This window comes from Ranitomeya imitator, chromosome 1 (genome assembly GCF_032444005.1).
Source record: "Ranitomeya imitator isolate aRanImi1 chromosome 1, aRanImi1.pri, whole genome shotgun sequence".
In the NCBI taxonomy this organism is placed as follows: Eukaryota; Metazoa; Chordata; class Amphibia; order Anura; family Dendrobatidae; genus Ranitomeya; species Ranitomeya imitator.
Genome location: NC_091282.1, coordinates 446,638,120 through 446,658,117, shown reverse-complemented (window position 1 = coordinate 446,658,117; position 19,998 = coordinate 446,638,120). Strand labels below are relative to the sequence as shown.

The window sequence follows — 19,998 nt, the reverse complement described above, 5'->3', positions numbered from 1 at the left end:
AGTGCTGAGCTATATGTGTGGAGTACAGTGCAGAGACTATATGTGTGGAGTACAGTGCAGAGCTATATGTAGTGGAGTACAGTGCAGAGCTATATGTGTGGAGTACAGTGCAGAGCTATATGTGTGGAGGTACAGGTGCAGAGCTATATGTGTGGAGTACAGTGCAGAGCAATATGTGTGGAGTACAGTGCAGAGCTATATGTGTGGAGTACAGTGCAGAGCTATATGTGTGGAGTACAGCGCAGAGCTATATGTGTGGAGTACAGCGCAGAGCTATATGTGTGGAGTACAGTGCAGAGCTATATGTGTGGAGTACAGCGCAGAGCTATATGTGTGGAGTACAGTGCAGAGCTATATGTGTGGAGTACAGTGCAGAGCTATATGTGTGGAGTACAGTGCAGAGCTATATGTGTGGAGTACAGCGCAGAGCTATATGTGTAGAGTACAGTGCAGAGCTATATGTGTGGAGTACAGTGCAGAGCTATATGTGTGGAGTACAAGTGCAGAGCTATATGTGTTTGGAGTACAGTGCAGAGCTATATGTGTGGAGTACAGTGCAGAGCTATATGGTATATGTGTGGAGTACAGTGCAGAGCTATATGTGTGGAGTACAGTGCAGAGCTATATGTGTATATGTGTGGAGTACAGTGCAGAGCTATATGTGTGGAGTACAGTGCAGAGCTATATGTGTATATGTGTGGAGTACAGTGCAGAGCTATATGTGTGGAGTACAGCGCAGAGCTATATGTGTGGAGTACAGTGCAGAGCTATATGTGTGGAGTACAGTGCAGAGCTATATGTGTGGAGTACAGTGCAGAGCTATATGTGTGAGTACAGTGCAGAGCTATATGTGTGGAGTACAGTGCAGAGCTATATGTGTGGAGTACAGTGCAGAGCTATATGTGTATATGTGTGGAGTACAGCGCAGAGCTATATGTGTGGAGTACAGCGCAGAGCTATATGTGTGGAGTACAGTGCAGAGCTATATGTGTGGAGTACAGCGCAGAGCTATATGTGTGGAGTACAGTGCAGAGCTATATTGTGTGGAGTACAGTGCAGAGCTATATGTGTATATGTGTGGAGTACAGCGCAGAGCTATATGTGTGGAGTACAGCGCAGAGCTATATGTGTGGAGTACAGTGCAGAGCTATATGTGTGGAGTACAGCGCAGAGCTATATGTGTGGAGTACAGCGCAGAGCTATATGTGTGGAGTACAGTGCAGAGCTATATGTGTGGAGTACAGTGCAGAGCTATATGTGTGGAGTACAGTGCAGAGCTATATGTGTATATGTGTGGAGTACAGCGCAGAGCTATATGTGTGGAGTACAGCGCAGAGCTATATGTGTGGAGTACAGTGCAGAGCTATATGTGTGGAGTACAGCGCAGAGCTATATGTGTGGAGTACAGTGCAGAGCTATATGTGTGGAGTACAGTGCAGAGCTATATGTGTATATGTGTGGAGTACAGCGCAGAGCTATATGTGTGGAGTACAGTGCAGAGCTATATGTGTGGAGTACAGTGCAGAGCTATATGTGTGGAGTACAGCGCAGAGCTATATGTGTGGAGTACAGCGCAGAGCTATATGTGTAGAGTACAGCGCAGAGCTATATGTGTGGAGTACAGTGCAGAGCTATATGTGTGGAGTACAGCGCAGAGCTATATGTGTAGAGTACAGCGCAGAGCTATATGTGTGGAGTACAGCGCAGAGCTATATGTGTGGAGTACAGTGCAGAGCTATATGTGTGGAGTACAGTGCAGAGCTATATGTGTGGAGTACAGTGCAGAGCTATATGTGTGGAGTACAGCGCAGAGCTATATGTGTGGAGTACAGCGCAGAGCTATATGTGTGGAGTACAGTGCAGAGCTATATGTGTGGAGTACAGTGCAGAGCTATATGTGTGGAGTACAGCGCAGAGCTATATGTGTGGAGTACAGTGCAGAGCTATATGTGTGGAGTACAGTGCAGAGCTATATGTGTGGAGTACAGTGCAGAGCAATATGTGTGGAGTACAGTGCAGAGCTATATGTGTGGAGTACAGTGCAGAGCTATATGTGTGGAGTACAGTGCAGAGCTATATGTGTGGAGTACAGCGCAGAGCTATATGTGTGGAGTACAGTGCAGAGCTATATGTGTGGAGTACAGTGCAGAGCTATATGTGTGGAGTACAGTGCAGAGCTATATGTGTGGAGTACAGTGCAGAGCTATATGTGTGGAGTACAGTGCAGAGCTATATGTGTGGAGTACAGTGCAGAGCTATATGTGTGGAGTACAGTGCAGAGCTATATGTGTGGAGTACAGTGCAGAGCTATATGTGTGGAGTACAGTGCAGAGCTATATGTGTGGAGTACAGTGCAGAGCTATATGTGTGGAGTACAGTGCAGAGCTATATGTGTGGAGTACAGCGCAGAGCTATATGTGTGGAGTACAGTGCAGAGCTATATGTGTGGAGTACAGTGCAGAGCTATATGTGTGGAGTACAGTGCAGAGCAATATGTGTGGAGTACAGTGCAGAGCTATATGTGTGGAGTACAGTGCAGAGCTATATGTGTGGAGTACAGCGCAGAGCTATATGTGTGGAGTACAGTGCAGAGCTATATGTGTGGAGTACAGTGCAGAGCTATATGTGTGGAGTACAGTGCAGAGCAATATGTGTGGAGTACAGTGCAGAGCTATATGTGTAGAGTACAGTGCAGAGCTATATGTGTGGAGTACAGCGCAGAGCTATATGTGTGGAGTACAGCGCAGAGCTATATGTGTGGAGTACAGCGCAGAGCTATATGTGTGGAGTACAGTGCAGAGCTATATGTGTGGAGTACAGCGCAGAGCTATATGTGTGGAGTACAGTGCAGAGCTATATGTGTGGAGTACAGTGCAGAGCTATATGTGTGGAGTACAGTGCAGAGCAATATGTGTGGAGTACAGTGCAGAGCTATATGTGTGGAGTACAGTGCAGAGCTATATGTGTGGAGTACAGCGCAGAGCTATATGTGTGGAGTACAGCGCAGAGCTATATGTGTGGAGTACAGCGCAGAGCTATATGTGTGGAGTACAGCGCAGAGCTATATGTGTGGAGTACAGCGCAGAGCTATATGTGTGGAGTACAGCGCAGAGCTATATGTGTGGAGTACAGCGCAGAGCTATATGTGTGGAGTACAGTGCAGAGCTATATGTGTGGAGTACAGCGCAGAGCTATATGTGTGGAGTACAGCGCAGAGCTATATGTGTAGAGTACAGTGCAGAGCTATATGTGTGGAGTACAGCGCAGAGCTATATGTGTGGAGTACAGCGCAGAGCTATATGTGTGGAGTACAGCGCAGAGCTATATGTGTGGAGTACAGTGCAGAGCTATATGTGTGGAGTACAGCGCAGAGCTATATGTGTGGAGTACAGCGCAGAGCTATATGTGTGGAGTACAGTGCAGAGCTATATGTGTGGAGTACAGTGCAGAGCTATATGTGTGGAGTACAGCGCAGAGCTATATGTGTGGAGTACAGTGCAGAGCTATATGTGTGGAGTACAGCGCAGAGCTATATGTGTGGAGTACAGTGCAGAGCTATATGTGTGGAGTACAGCGCAGAGCTATATGTGTGGAGTACAGCGCAGAGCTATATGTGTGGAGTACAGCGCAGAGCTATATGTGTGGAGTACAGTGCAGAGCTATATGTGTGGAGTACAGCGCAGAGCTATATGTGTGGAGTACAGCGCAGAGCTATATGTGTGGAGTACAGCGCAGAGCTATATGTGTAGAGTACAGTGCAGAGCTATATGTGTGGAGTACAGCGCAGAGCTATATGTGTGGAGTACAGCGCAGAGCTATATGTGTGGAGTACAGCGCAGAGCTATATGTGTGGAGTACAGTGCAGAGCTATATGTGTGGAGTACAGCGCAGAGCTATATGTGTGGAGTACAGCGCAGAGCTATATGTGTGGAGTACAGTGCAGAGCTATATGTGTGGAGTACAGCGCAGAGCTATATGTGTGGAGTACAGTGCAGAGCCTCGTGTCCTACAGTGCGAAACGTGCAGCCTAGCTGCGGTCACATGCTCATGACGTCACGCGAGGTCCTGGCCCTGGGGCTTTCCTATGCCTCTGTACTAGTCACGGTGCTCCAGGTAACTGGTCAGTGAGACAAGGCGGCAGCCTCTGAGTGATGGCAGCAGAGGGGCGGCTGCGGACACTTCCTACCCCCCGCCGGAGCCGTCAGCGGCGGATCTCCTCCTCCGTCACCTGAGACACTGGGGGTGGAGTGCAGAGCTCAGGGGGAGGAATAGGCCATGCTGGAGGAGGGGGCGCAGGACGTGATCGCAGCCCAGGTCCCACGTGAAGTCTCTGCAGTTTCTTTCCTAAGTTTTTTTCCCCATTTCACAGTACTGACCTGCGCCGCGCCACCGATCGTACAGGAGCTGCACGCTGATCGTACAGGCCACTGTGTTTAACCTCTGCTATTAACTTTTGTGACTGATCTGTCACTCTATTATCGGCACCATGGCGGCTCGCGTGCTGTTCCGGGCGGTGATCATGGGACCCCCGGGCTCAGGGAAGGGGACGATCTCCGACAGGATCGTGAAGCACTTCGCGCTCAAGCACTTGTCCAGCGGAGACCTGCTGAGGCTGAACATGCAGAAGAAGACAGGTAGGGTGGCGTGCAGGTGGCAGGAGTCCGCCACCGTGACCTGGGCAGCTGCAGAGCTGACAGCCTGTGGCACTGCTCACCATGGCTGCCATGGCAGTCGGAAAGCTGCAGGAGTTGTCCCCCTCCCCCAGTCAGACCCTTCTGTGACAGCTGGAATGTGTCCGGTTGCTAGGGGCAACCACGTGCACAGGCTTTATAACCGCCCATTATTCCCTGCAGCACATCAGTCTGTGTTTTATTCATTATACCGTGTCCCCTCCTCCAGTTTGTGCTGCTCCTCTAATTCTGGAAGTGTTTCTTTTTCTCCTGCGCTGCGCCCCTCTGTTCCATAGTTATGTCCCTCTAATTTCCTCAACTAGGTTTATACCACAAAATGACTTTTGGGGGCGCTACTAAGTATACATGAAAATCCCAGCTCTAGGTCCTCTTTATATGGGGCGTGAGTAACCCCCAGTAACGGGCCCTGACCTTGCTCTGGGTTCTCTGCTGTCCGTGGCAGTGCCGATGATGGCAGTAGTATTGCACCTTTCTGGGCACCATATTAGGGGTCAGAGGTGCAGGGATCCACCAGGAGTATTGATGGTGGTGTTATAAGTATCATCCACTATTCCGTGCGGGATCGGTTACCTGTAGATTACAATCTGCCCTGTGTGGCCTATGGTATGTGAGACAGGCGACTGGTCAGGAGCCACAGCGCTATAAAAACGGCCTATTGTGACCAAGTCGCTAGTACTAGAAGGGAGTGTAAGAAAATGAGCTTTATTCACTGATCGCCGCTCTCTCCAATCTAGGGGGACGTCATGACTGCTGCAGCCAATCACTTCCTTCAGTGATCACACCAATGCAGTTCATAGATGCTGCAGCCAATCATCAGCCTCAGTGTTCATGCCATGTAAGTGACACAAGATCACTGAGTCCAGTGATTGGCTGCGGTGGTCACATTCTGCAACAAAGACTGGCGGCAGTGGCAGAGATGCAGGCAGGAGCAGCTGTCAGTGAGTGTAAGGGCACGGTCACACGTTCAGTATTTGTAGGCCAAAACCAGGAGTGGGTGATAAATACAGAAGTGGTGCATATGTTTCTATTATACTTTTCCTCTAATTGTTCCACTCCTGGTTTTGGCTTACCAATTATCCTAAGTCACGTGACAAGGCTCGTTAAAGGGTCAACATTGACTGTTAGGATTGCTACTTCCAGTAGGTGGCACTAGAGTTCTAGTCCTCTTCCTGTGAAGAGACAATTTGCGATACTGAGGTAAAAACGTACCCAATACTCAATGTGTGCACGTGGCCTTAAGCTCCATCTCTTACTTTTACACTGACCAAGCTATTATGCTGTCACTGTCCAAATGACTCTAGTCACACCTATTTTGTGCAATTCCAGGTAGTAAATGAGTATAATTATAGCACCAACCTGTTCTGCAGCGCTGTACAGTGATTTTCGGCCATCACATCGGTGAGTAGAAAGAAACCCCCACAAACCTAGGGACAATATACAAACTTGCAGATTGTTCCGATTTGAGCCGAGGAACCAGCAGTGCAAAGCCATAGTGTTAACCACTGAGCCACCATGTCATTCATTATTGAGACTATGGAAACACTACTCTTAAGGGGCATCTGTCACAAAGTAAAGGACTACATTTTTTCCATGTGTTTTTATGCTGCATTTATGGAAGTGTTTTTTTTTTTTCTTTCTACTTTAATTGATTCCATATTCATATTTGCAGTGTTTTTTTTTTTTTTTTTTTTTACCCTTTAGTCATAAACCCCTCATGAATTCACATGTTGGTGTTGCACAATGTGCCAAATAAAATATAACTTTTAATGTAGTAATATTAAAAAATGACAAATACTTTATATAACTTCCCATTACCCCATACGACATGAGTCTGTTCAAATAATATTAAGGAAAGGGAAAAAAATGTCTCCCTATTAATTCACTATGAATTCCCTTCCTAACAGCGGAGGTTGGCACCCTCACCTGCGCAATGGCGCCCCCGCTCATCGACTGCTCTCCCTCCTTTCCCGAGATAACCCTTAGATGAGACAGAGTGAAAAGAACACTATTGTACCATATGAAATAAGAGCGCTTATCTCTGATATACCATATGGCACGTGCAATATATCAGAGAGAGATAAACAGACCCCAATATCATATATACAAAGTTTCACATAGGCAGATAAATATTGCACATATTCCCCAAAATATCAAAAATGGAGCAAATCCTATTCAGCTTCAAATGGTGTTCTAATAAATGTTTCACATATTACCCTCTATGCGGTATTTAATAATCACATACATATTGCTCCAAACAACATGGGATATATGCTGCAAAAATCAGTCCCATAATCTTAAAAAATTGGGCTTAAGAACTCCAGATATATATCCAGTGATTAATAATAAGCAAAGATGGACAAAGAGATTGTTACTCAATTTATACAATCATACAATCAGTTCGGGGTCAATACCCCTTATTAAATCATAGGAGATCTTTTCTCCCATAGTCAGTTTAAATCAAGAAAAAGCCAGCATGTACATTTCTCGTCGCGTTTCCCCAATTGGTTGGTTCTTCAGGAGGACATACTGGTATATAACCCCACAAAAAGCGAGTAAGACTTATCTTAAGAGACAGCGTGGGAATGGTGCCCGTCCGCATGTGCCGAGGGAATCAATATCCGCCATGATTCCCTCGGCACATGCGGACGGGCACCATTCCCACGCTGTCTCTTAGGCCGGGGACACACACAACGTATAAAAAAACGGTCCGTTTTTGACAGACGAGAATCGCACAAATGTTACCAAAACAGTGATCCGTGTGCAGTGCGAGGATGCGATTTTCTCGCATCAAATCATCCGTGTGACATCCGTATGGCATCCGTATGGTGAGATTTTCTCACACACTTGCAAAATGAGCAAATAATGGCTGAGCCTTTCCTGTCACCTGCCTAATGCCTGAGAATTTCTCGCAAGTCACACTGATGGTCCGTGTTCTGTGCTATTTTTTCTCACCCCCATAGACTTTCATTGGCGATTCTCGGCCGAGATATGCTGACAATCGCAGCATGCTGCAATTTCACTCGGATCCTGAATACGGCCGAGAAAATATCGGATGATGGGAGCTGCCCCATAGATTAACATTGGGACGAATGCTATGCGATTTTTTTATCGCATTGCACTCGTCCGTATTACGGTCTAGTGTGACCCCGGCCTTAAGATAAGTCTTACCCGCTTTTTGTGGGGTTATATACCAGTATGTTCTCCTGAGGAACCAACCAATTGGGGAAACGCGACGAGAAATGTACATGCTGGCTTTTTCTTGATTTAAACTGACTATGGGAGAAAGATCTCCTATGATTTAATAAGGGACCCAGAACTGATTGTATAAATTGAGTAACAATCTCTTTGTCCATCTTTGCTTATTATTAATCACTGGATATATACAGGGATTGGACAAAATAATGGAAGCACCTAACGTTTTGGCATCATAATCTTCGTACATGTGATAATCATGCAAACCGTGACATATGGTAATGTTTTGTAGTTGATTATTTGTGTTATGTGATGTGTATGTAAATTAACTGTTTGTTTTGCATAATTGTAAGAACATTGATAAGAACATGATACCAATGGCAGACCTCTCAGATTTTCAAAGAGGCCAAATTGTTGGTGCTCGTATGGCAGGCGCTAGTGTATCAGAAAGTGCCCGAATGCTTGGCGTGTCAAGAGGTACTGTCTCCAAAGTAATGACTGCGTTTGAAAGAGAAGGAAAAACGTCCGCAGCAAAGCACAGGTCCAGCCAAAAGTCAAAGTTGACTGACAGAGACTGTCGGACTCTAAAGCGAATTGTGAGAGAGGATCGCAAGACCACGGCTCAGAAAATCACTGCTGAGCTCAATGAACACCTACAGAACCCAGTTTCCACGAAAACTATTCGTCGGGAGCTGCACAAATCTGGATTCCACGGAAGAGCTGCAATTAGAAAACCGCTGCTCTCAATAACAAATGTTTCCAAGCGTTTAGAGTGGTGTAGAAACCTCCAGAATTGGTCCCTCGAGCAGTGGAAACATGTGATATTCTCAGACGAATCATCGTTTACCCTATTTCCAACCTCCGGCTGAGTGTACATTTGGAGACAGCCGAAAGAAGCATTCCATCCAGACTGCCTTCTCCCAACCGTAAAACATGGTGGAGGTTCTGTGATGATCTGGGGTGCTATTTCGTGGAGATCCACCGGGCCAATGATACCCCTTCATGGAAGAATTAACAGCCGAGATTATTTAGGCATTTTGGGGGCGACCAAGTGCATCCAGTGGTTCAAGCACTGTTCCCGGAGGGGAACACCATCTTTCAGGATGATAATGCACCAATTCATACAGCTAGAATCGTTAAAGCATGGCACGAGGAACATTCTAATGAAGTTGAGCATCTCATCTGGCCCCCACAATCCCCAGACCTCAACATTATTGAGCATTTATGGTCGATTTTAGAGATTCAAGTTAGACGTAGATTTCCGCCGCCATCGTCGCTCAAAGAACTGGAGGGTGTTTTAACTGCAGGATGGGCTAAAATTCCTTTGAAAACAATTCACACCTTGTATGAATCCATACCTCGGAGAATTGAGGCTGTAATAGCCGCAAAAGGTAGACCTACACCATATTAAACTAACTTTTGTTGTTTTTTCTATTATTTTGTCCAAACCCTGTATCTGGAGTTCTAAAGCCCTATTTTTTAAGATTATGGTACTGATTTTTGCAGCCTATATCACATGTAGTTTGGAGCAATATGTATGTGATTATTAAATACCGCATAGAGGGTAATATGTGAAACATTTATTATAATACCATTTGAAGCTGAATATCATTTGCTCCATTTTTGGGAATATGTGTGTTAGGGGTCAAGTTCCCGCCTCTGCACAGGGGGAATCTCAAGCCATCTCTGCTGCGGTCTCCCATTCTTCTTCTGCCACAGTGGAGTCTGCTCAGCAGAGACGTCGGTCCCAGCGTCTCGCTCAGTCTGATACTGGACGACTGGTTACTTCTGCCTTTCCAGCTTCTGCCATTGTAGCCAGTACTGGTCAGCGGCGAGCAGACGTCTTTGGGACTAAGTCCTACTTTTCCCAAGTCTGAGCAAGCCCAGGGTAAGATCTCTCATTGGAGATCAAGGGTCACATGCTCAGGTACTGCAGCAACTCCCATTGGTCCTCTAGGAAGGTCCTCAAGTTGCTCAAGTTCTGTGGCACCACTGGAGCCCACATCAAAGGGGGAGACACAACATGCGCAGTACTAGTACGGCGCATGTCGTGAAGGGGTTAAACACCCTGTGCATGTATTTTTCCAACATCGTGGTTCAGAGATGTTCAGAGCTTGGGCTAGTTTTTTTATAACCTAACCCTGCTGTACTCTTCTCCACAACTTTATCCCTGACCAGTCTGGTGTGTTCTTTGATTTTCAGAATCCTGTTTGATTCTTATCCCCTTTACCCCCAAGGGTTGTTTGCATGTTAATTACCTGGCCAATTTTTGTAATTCTGACCACTGTCCGTTTATGACGTAATAACTCTGGAACACTTCCATGGATCCCGGTGATCTTCATGACATATTGTACTTCATGATAGTGGTAAAATTTCTTTGATACTACTTGCGTTTATTTGTGGTAAAAAATGGAAATTTGGCAAAAAATGTAAAAAATTTTGCAACTTTGAATTTTCATGCCCTTAAATCACAGAGAGAGATCACACAAAATACTTAATAAGTAACATTTACCACATGTCTACTTTACATCAGCACTATTTTGGTATTTATTGGTTTTTATTGGTACCATTTGCGGGCACATGACATTTTTGATCGCTTTTTATTATGAATTTTGGGGGGCAGAATGAACAAAAACCAGCATTTCATGACTTTCTTTTTTTTTTTGGGGGGGGGGGGGGGGCGTTTGCACTGTTTCGCGTATGGTAAAATTGATAAAGCAGGGATGCCGGCTTAATCACCGCCCCAGCCATGCGGCGTGTTCCCTGCTTCCTGATCTGTGTGTGCACGCCGTACCTCCTAGCCGCGCTCCCCTGCTCTTAAAGGGGTAGCATACGCATATTGCTAAATGCCCTCAGCCTGTTGCTGAGATGCATTTAGCATAATTTGTACACCTGCTTGAATGGCTCTCAGCCTTTTACTGGGAGTCATCCTGTATAAAAGACTCCATGACCCTTAGAGAGTCGCCAAACAACGAGTTATGCCATTAGGTATTATGGTGTTCTACCAGTGCAGTTGTAAGGTCCCCTGGTCCCAATGTAGCCTGAACACAAATCCCTGATTCTGATCCCGGAGCGGCCAATGCCTGAACGTTATCCCCTGGTCCCGGTGCTGCCAGTCCTGTTCCTGAAGTCACCTGGTCACATTGCGGCCAGTCCTGTTCCTGAAGTCCCCTGGTCCCGCTGCGGCAAGGGTCCTGAACATTTTCCACCGGTCTGCAGTCTCATCTAAATTTGCGGGTCATTCACTTAAAGGGGTTGTCTGGTCTAAACCGATTAGTCTGCAGTCACTCTGAGTGACTGCAGACTTCTGAATCCCCCCAGCGCTTGCACTGGACGGCCGCGTCCAAGTGTACAGAGCGAGGCTGCGCTGACTAGACAGCTTCTGCCCAGGAGTATGTATAATGCATACATCATGTCCCGGCTCAGAAACCGTCGAATCCTCGCAGCGCACAGTGTGCTCTGGGGTGATTCCTAAGTCTGCAGACTTTTCAAAATAGACTGGACAACCCCTTTAATAATGTATAGCCCCATCTTTATCAGATACTTCACTCAAACAGACTTTTGAAGAATTCCTTCTTTATTGATCTTTCTGAACATATCCATTTAGAAATACTTACATTGTAGTCTAGCTAAATAAACCTTCAGCGTATTTTATGAGTGACAGATGTGGAAATCCTGGGTAAAATCTGGTATAGGAATAATAATATTTTTCTCTACAGAAATTGGTATCCTGGCAAAATCCTACATAGAACAAGGTCAGCTGGTGCCAGATGATGTGATCACCCGACTAATCGTACAAGAGCTAACTAACTTTGGTGACCATAACTGGCTGCTAGATGGTAAGCTCCATTCTTCCTGTGTGTGGTTTATACATGGTGAGATAAATGGTGATAAATACAAATGACTGTCCATTCATGTGGGACAATAAATCGCTGGATGGGAAAATGGTCTCCACTATTAATGCAATGCATGGAAACAAGTAGTTGATCAATCCTGAAACGATCAATTAACCCCATACCGACATGGCGATGTTCCATTTTTTTTTTCCTCTCCTTCGTCCAAGAGTTATAACTTTTTTCATTTTTCTATCAACATGGCTGTTTGAGGGCTTGTTTTTTTTGGGAAACGAGTTGTACTTTTGAATGACGCCATCCATTTTACTATGCGATATACTGGAAAATGAGGAACAAATGCCAAGTCTGACGAAATTGTGAAAAAAATTGCAATTCCACAATTGTTTTTTTGGGGGGAGTTTGTTTTTATGGTATTCATTGGGCAGTAAAAATGACCTGGCCAATGTATTTATAATACAATATTTCTGAGTCCTTTCAGGAGACTTCAACCTGCAGTTGTCTGATTGCTTGTACTCTACAAAATCTTCCAGTACATACCAGTAGTTAAAAAACAAACAAACGTGGACTCCTATGAACACAAGCCACGTGCTGGACTTTATAGCCGAGTTGCCATGGCTGGCACACGAGTCTTCAGCAACTCCCGACTGTAAGGGCATCCGATTCCCAACAGCATCCCATGATCACATTTCGTGGGAGCCAATAAGTGCATGGAACTGTGCGCCCCTGGGCCGCATACTGTATATATAACGGTCAGCATTAACCAATTAACAGCAGTGGATGGAACTAAGTGGCACCTGCAGCTGTTACAGCAGATGACGGCTGACTAACACCGCCATCTGCCAGGATACAGTAGATGCGAACTTAGCTCCCAAGCCTACATCAAACACAGGGACCCGACATATGACGTACTAGTACACCGCACAATCTGGTGTGGAGCTGTTTCCGGATGTCTTTTGACCTATTCAGCTGTTAGAAACATTAAAACATTTTCTGTGCTAGTAATTTTGTGTTTCAACATTTCATTTAGGTTTTCCAAGGACTGTTCCTCAAGCACAAGCTCTTGATAAGGCCCATCAAATCGACACGGTCATTGACTTGAACGTTCCATTTCAGACCATTAAGGATCGTCTTACTGCACGGTGGATCCACGCTGGTAGTGGAAGAGTATATAACACAGAATTCAACCCTCCAAAAGTTTCAGTAAGGACTTTTACAAGTTTTTTTAATAACTGTAGTGTAGCCTATCAGTAAGGTGCACCTTTACTATCACTACGTTTTTATATCTCTTTTTGACTGTCATTACACTCTTAGACAGGGGTGGGCAATTAATTTTGCCATGGGGCCGCATGAGAAATTTGGATGGTTTTAGAGGGCCGGACTAATATAATTAACTAATTTTTACCCAATACTGTAGTATACATATGCTATATTTTCATGAACAAACAGTATGTTAAACAATGCAGAGATTATCCAGGCCCCATAATGTCCAGATTTCATTAGTGCCCCCATAATGTCCAGATTTCATTTGTGCCCCCATAATGTCCAGATTTCATTCATTAGTGCCCCCATAATGTCCAGATTTCATTAGTGCCCCCATAATGTCCAGATTTCATTAGTGCAGATAATAACCCAGTGCACAAGTATAGAGGAGCAGATAATAACCCAGAGCACAAGTACAGAGGAGCAGATAACCCAGAGCACAAGTACAGAGGAGCAGATAACTCAGAGCACAAGTACTGAGGAGCAGATAACCCAGAGCACAAGTACTGAGGAGCAGATAACCCAGAGCACAAGTACTGAGGAGCAGATAATAACCCAGAGCACAAGTACTGAGGAGCAGATAACCCAGAGCACAAGTACAGAGGAGCAGATAACCCAGAGCACAAGTACAGAGGAGCAGATAACCCAGAGCACAAGTACAGAGGAGCAGATAACTCAGAGCACAAGTACTGAGGAGCAGATAACACAGAGCACAAGTACTGAGGAGCAGATAATAACCCAGAGCACAAGTACTGAGGAGCAGATAACCCAGAGCACAAGTACTGAGGAGCAGATAACCCAGAGCACAAGTACAGAGGAGCAGATAACTCAGAGCACAAGTACTGAGGAGCAGATAACCCAGAGCACAAGTACTGAGGAGCAGATAATAACCCAGAGCACAAGTACTGAGGAGCAGATAACCCAGAGCACAAGTACAGAGGAGCAGATAACCCAGAGCACAAGTACAGAGGAGCAGATAACTCAGAGCACAAGTACTGAGGAGCAGATAACACAGAGCACAAGTACTGAGGAGCAGATAATAACCCAGAGCACAAGTACTGAGGAGCAGATAACCCAGAGCACAAGTACAGAGGAGCAGATAACTCAGAGCACAAGTACTGAGGAGCAGATAACCCAGAGCACAAGTACTGAGGAGCAGATAAGCCAGAGCACAAGTACAGAGGAGCAGATAACCCAGAGCACAAGTACAGAGGAGCAGATAACCCAGAGCACAAGTACTGAGGAGCAGATAACCCAGAGCCCAAGTACAGCGGAGCAGATGACCCAGTGCGCAAGTACTGAGGAGCAGATAACCCAGAGCCCTTACCACCGACCACCGGCACCGTCCGACTCCACAAGTGACCTCAGTACAGCGCTGCAGTGCCACACAGAACACCGGCGCAACGGAGCAGAGCAGCAGCATGTGTCACGCTGAGGGACGTCACCTGCTGCTGGCGCTTCCCTGATGCGGAAGTGCCAGCGGCGGTCAGCGCCTCTCAGCGGACAGGAGTTTGAATGCAGGGCGCACAGGCGCAGGCGTGGCTGAAGGGAAGGGGAGCCGAGCGGTGCCTCGGGCGGCAAGGGAAGGGGAGCCGAGCGGTGCCTGGGGCGGCAAGGGAAGGGGAGCCGAGCGGTGCCTGGGGCGGCGGGCGGCAAGGGAAGGGGAGCCGAGCGGTGCCTGGGGCGGCGGGCGGCGGGCCGTTTACAACCGTCAGGCGGGCCGGATGCGGCCCGCGGGCCGCATCTTGCCCAGGTCTGCTCTTAGATCTGGCAGTGCCCGATGTTCAAAGGGAACCTGTCACCAGGAATAACGCTGCAGATATAGGGTTAATCTGCAGGTTAACAGCACTGTGATGCTCTCCGGTGCCTGCACTCAGCCGAATGCAGTGGGGAGAAAATGATCTTTGTTCTCCTCGCCAGCATTCGGTATTCAGTCACAGGGGCGAGGGCGCTGCCAGAGTCGATGATGTCTGTAAAGTACTGTGGAATTAGTGGCAGTTAAATAAATATGTAAATACCAATAAAAAGTCCTCATGTTCTGATTCAAGGGGTCCCCTCTAGTGATGAGCGAGTGTACTCGTTGCTCGGGTTTTCCCGAGCACGCTCTAGTGACCGCCGAGTATTTATGAGCGCTCGGAGATTAAGTTTTCATTTCCGCAGCTGAATGATTTACAGCTACTAGACAGCTTGATTACATGTGGGGATTCCCTAGCAACCAGGCAACCCCCACATGTACTCAGCCTGGCTAGTAGCTGTAAATCATTCAGCTGCCGTGATGAAAACTAAATCACCAAGCAATCATAAATACTTGCAGACCATCCGAGCGTTCTCGGGAAAACCCAACTAACGAGTACACTCGCTCATCAGTAGTGTCCACGTATAAAACACATGGTGCCTGCTTATCTTGCCAATTGTTTGTGGTTGTGCATGACCAATGGTGATATGCTTCACGTGTGGAGGATCTGCCCACGGGTATCTCTCTTTCTCTCGAGTATACAATATCGCCCATGACCCATCCCGTCTTCCTCACTCCCCTTGCAGGGACCTCTGGGAAAATGTATTGCTTCACAAGCCATCCAACCTCCGTCAGTCTCAATACAGTATCCTTACTTTTGTCTTTTTAGCGGCAAAGTAAATGATGGCAAATATATGGGGGGAAAAACCCATACATCCCGTTTCTGGAATTTCTAGCTTTCTTTTGTGTTTGCTATGATATGATTTGTGTAAAGTATTTGTTGTATTTTATATTTTACACTTGGTTATATTGATAAAATGCAATGAAAAATTTGAAAGTGAAAATCATTACCACTACAGTAGATAGAAGGTAAATGTTTTCGATGAGACTACCTTTTGAACCTTTATTAACAAAGAACTGAAAATGTTTATTTACAAGGGGATTGATGGTTGTTATGTATCTATATTGGCGACAGGGAATTGATGACGTAACAGGAGAACCTCTGATTCAACGTGAGGACGACAAGCCAGAGACTGTCACCAAGAGACTAACCGCTTATGAAGAACTCACAAGGCCCGTACTGGAATATTACAAGTAATTATTGCTTTTGATTTAATACAAATAGTTTCTTTTCTTTTGCGAAAGAATTGTCTGTAGATGTACGATGCATGACGTTGTAAATACCAGCAGAGACAACTGCAGAATTCAGAAATGTAGCTTTGACTTATTACCTGGGTACAGATTTATTGATCTGTTAAAAATATATATATTTCTTTACCCAAACCAGATTATGACCTTGGTTATTAATTCTTAGAATGGACAAGAGTGATTTTACATTAACTCAGATATTATATAATGTTGTGACTTGTTGGGCACTCACACATGAACTGTTCAACTAAATCTATACCTTGAATGTATGCACACTTGTATTCCTTCTTTTGTACACCAGCCAAATGAATAACAAATGGCTTTAATTGGCATACATCTGAGCAGTAGAACTCCATTGACAAGTTAGATTTATGTAATGGACATGTAACCTGAACGTGACTTTAATAGAGGCCCAACTTTTACTGAAGCACTTGCATTCAGCTGATCAGCGTAGGTTCAGGGAATTGGACTCTCACTGATCAGATATTGATTGTCATTGATATTATAGCTATGGAAATCCACCTTAAATGGGTTGTCTAGTAATAGAACAAAATAAAAACTCTCAGAATTAAATTGCTAAATATCTTGAGTTAGGAAATTAGACTTTTTTCTTGGGAGGAAATCAATATAGAATGAAAATGGTGCTGTCTTGTTATACTGATAGATACCTGCCCTAGAATGTTGATAGGACAAGTGCTTGTGAGCATGAGTAGTAGAAAGATCTGCTGTGTATTTTGACAGTATGTGGTGTAGATTATATCTAGATCACAGCAGTGACTCAGCATTTCAGAAAGACAGGGTGGACAGCAGTGTGAGCAGCCTCTTCTTACCTAAGCATTATTTATATCTCCAGTATTAGATCAGAAAGACAGGGTGGACAGCAGTGTGAGCAGCCTCTTCTTACCTCAGCATTCTTTATATCTCCAGTATTAGATCAGAAAGACAGGGTGGACAGCAGTGTGAGCAGCCTCTTCTTACCTAAGCATTATTTATATCTCCAGTATTAGATCAGAAAGACAGGGTGGACAGCAGTGTGAGCAGCCTCTTCTTACCTAAGCATTCTTTATATCTCCAGTAGTAGATCAGAAAGACAGGGTTGATAGCAGTGTGAACAGCCCCTTCTTACCTCAGCATTCTTTATATTTCTAGTATTAGATCAGAAAGACAGGGTGGACAGCAGTGTGAGCAGCCTCTCATTACAGTGTCTGTAATGGAAGTTCCCTTTGCACCTCTCTACAAGCTCTGTGCTTCCTTGGGGTAACTTCCCACCGAGTTACCAGCAAATTCAGAGACAAAATGTTTCCAAGACACTAGAGAGATGATTCTATTCCTTTATTCATCCAAAATGGGTCATAAAAGCAACGTTTTGGACAGCAAGCAGCCTTTTTCAAGCATAAACAAAATTATAAACATATTAAGCTTTATCTACCATTTTGTTTATGCTTGAAAAAGGCCACTTGCCAGCCTCTTATGTCAGCACCCCTGTTACCTATAGTATTAGATCAGAAATACAGCATGGACATCAGAATGAGCGGCCTCATTTTACATCCGCACGGCTGCTGCTAACAGTATTACTTCAGAATGACGAAGTGGACAGCAATGTAAGCAGCTTCTCCTTACCTCTCTACTCCTGGTATCTCCAGTGATACATTAGAAAGCCAGGATGGGCAGCAGTGTGAGCAAACTCTTCTTACTTCAGCACCCCTAATATTTCCAGTATTACATTAGAAATGCAGGGTAGACAACAATGTGAGGGGCCTCTTCTTATTTCAGCAGCTCTGGTAATAACAGTTTTAGTGCAGAAAGTCAGAGCGGACAGCAATGTGAGCAGTCTCTTCTCACCTCTCTATTTCTATCTTCAGTAATAGATCAGATAGACAGGGAGGACAGCAGTGTGATCAACCTCCTCTTACCTCAGAACCCCTGGTGTCTTTAGTATTAGATCTGAAAGACAGGAAGGACAGCAGTGTGAGCAGTCTCTTCTTACCTCAGTACACCTGGTATCTACAGTATTAGATCAGAAAGACAAAGTGAACAGTAATGCACCAAAGTGGAATAATAGAAAATATGTTCAACCTATGCCTCACCAAAATACTTTTATCTTTGATAACGAACAGATGCCCCTTAGGGAATAGAATCTTTCAGCTTCTGTGAGCATCTTTATATTCATTGGACTACTTATTTTAACTGTTTTATAGCTCTTGCTGCCATGCTTTCTTATGTCAACATATAATGGTATACAAAAACTGAAGTAATTAACTGTAGAAATCTTTTAGATAACAGTCTGGAAAATAAGTGCACCAATGCAGTGTGAATGGTTGACAAGGGCAATGTCTCCACTGTTTTACACTCGTCTTCTACATCTCCCAGGATGTGCAATCTTTCCATTGTGCATAGATCATCCTTTAATAATCCTTCTTTGTGGTCTCTCTAGAAACAAGGGTGTTTTGGAAACTTTTTCAGGAACTGAAACCAACAAGATCTGGCCTCATGTTCATTCATTCCTGCAAACAAAGGTTCCTGATGCGAGTCAAGAGTAAATGGAAAAGGGAAAAGACCTTTGAAACCTGGATTCTTAGTTTCCATCTGCTAAACATGAATGTTTTTAATCGCTTTAATCCATCAATTTTCATTTTTAACTTCAAGCTCGCAATTTAATGTGCCTGCTAGTTTACTGCCTTTTAACATCTTTTTAAATGATAGTTGTATTTTTTATAACTAATCGATTGATAAGATCATGTTTTAATTTTTTTATAGTGATGTAACATGAAATTTTTGGAAAAAAATGAGGGGAAAAATTTATGACAATGCCACAATAATGATAAAAACCACCACCACCACATGATTGAACTTTAGCCAAAGCTGCTTTTGCTTCTCTGTACGTTTTAATTTCTTTTTCATGCTGCCTTAAGTGATTTTTCCTGAAATCAGTGCTTTATGCATTTTTTTACAATTGCCACTTGCACAATGTGTAGGATTGTGACTGAATCTGGGTAGTATATCTTTATTACATATGTTATCTAAAAAGACAAATATTTTCTGTAGTACTCTTGTATTAATTTTATTCAGTGTTACCAAAATGTTACCCTCCCCCGTTCCATTAACTCTCTCTCCTGTATTATTTTGTGATAACACAGTATGCTTTATTTTTGCCTTTCTCGAGGTGTACGAATCCTCCAGCATAATCATTTTCTGTACTATGTAAATTTAGGCTTTCTTCCCACAATGAGCTTTTTTTATGCTGCTTATTTTTGCCGTGTCAAAAACGTAGCCTTTTAAAATTCCAGCTAAGTGGATGGAATTTGTAGAAATCTCATGTCCACTGTGTTTTGTTTTACTCAGCATAATGTGGCCTGCGGTGCGGGTTTCAAATCCGCAACATGTACGGTATTTCTTGACGTTGAGTTTCTCCTTCGCCTCATTGGGGGACACAGGACTGTGGGGTGTATGCTTCTGCCGCCAGGAGGCTGACACTAAGTAAACTTAAAAAAAAAAAGTTAGCTCCTCCTCCATCGTATACACCCTGACACTGGCTACCAGAGACTCCAGTTTATGCTTAGTGTCTCAAGGAGGCACATCTCTGGGTCCTGGATTTTTGGACCCGACTTTCAACTTTTGGATTGAGGGGGCGACGGACCTTTTTGAGGGTCCGATCTCCCCAAACCATCAACGGGCAAGCACGTGTGATACTACTCCACGTATCCTTCCCCGCTACGTGGGATTTTTCACTGGACTTGGCCCTGACCACCCTGAGGTATCTAGACCCCAGGCTGTACAGGTGCACCTAGACGTCCGTGTGTTCCCCCCTGATTTCTACACCCCTGCGTGGGGTGTTAGCTTTGGTGGAGGACGGTCCCTCTCCTTATCCTGGGATAATGGAGTTTGGGTTCCTGCACCG

At 44.8% G+C, this 19,998-nt stretch overlaps 1 protein-coding gene across 1 annotated transcript; it reads left to right on the top strand.

Annotated features, from left to right (window-relative positions):
* The first annotated feature begins 4,262 nt into the window (after positions 1–4,262).
* Positions 4,263–19,122, top strand: AK3 (adenylate kinase 3). The gene is made up of 5 exons (XM_069764228.1): positions 4,263–4,634; positions 11,603–11,722; positions 12,765–12,937; positions 15,928–16,046; positions 18,535–19,122. The coding sequence occupies exons 1-5, from the start codon at positions 4,487–4,489 to the stop codon at positions 18,638–18,640; spliced, it is 666 nt and encodes a 221-aa protein (XP_069620329.1). The 5' UTR covers positions 4,263–4,486; the 3' UTR covers positions 18,641–19,122.
* The last annotated feature ends 876 nt before the right edge of the window (positions 19,123–19,998 follow it).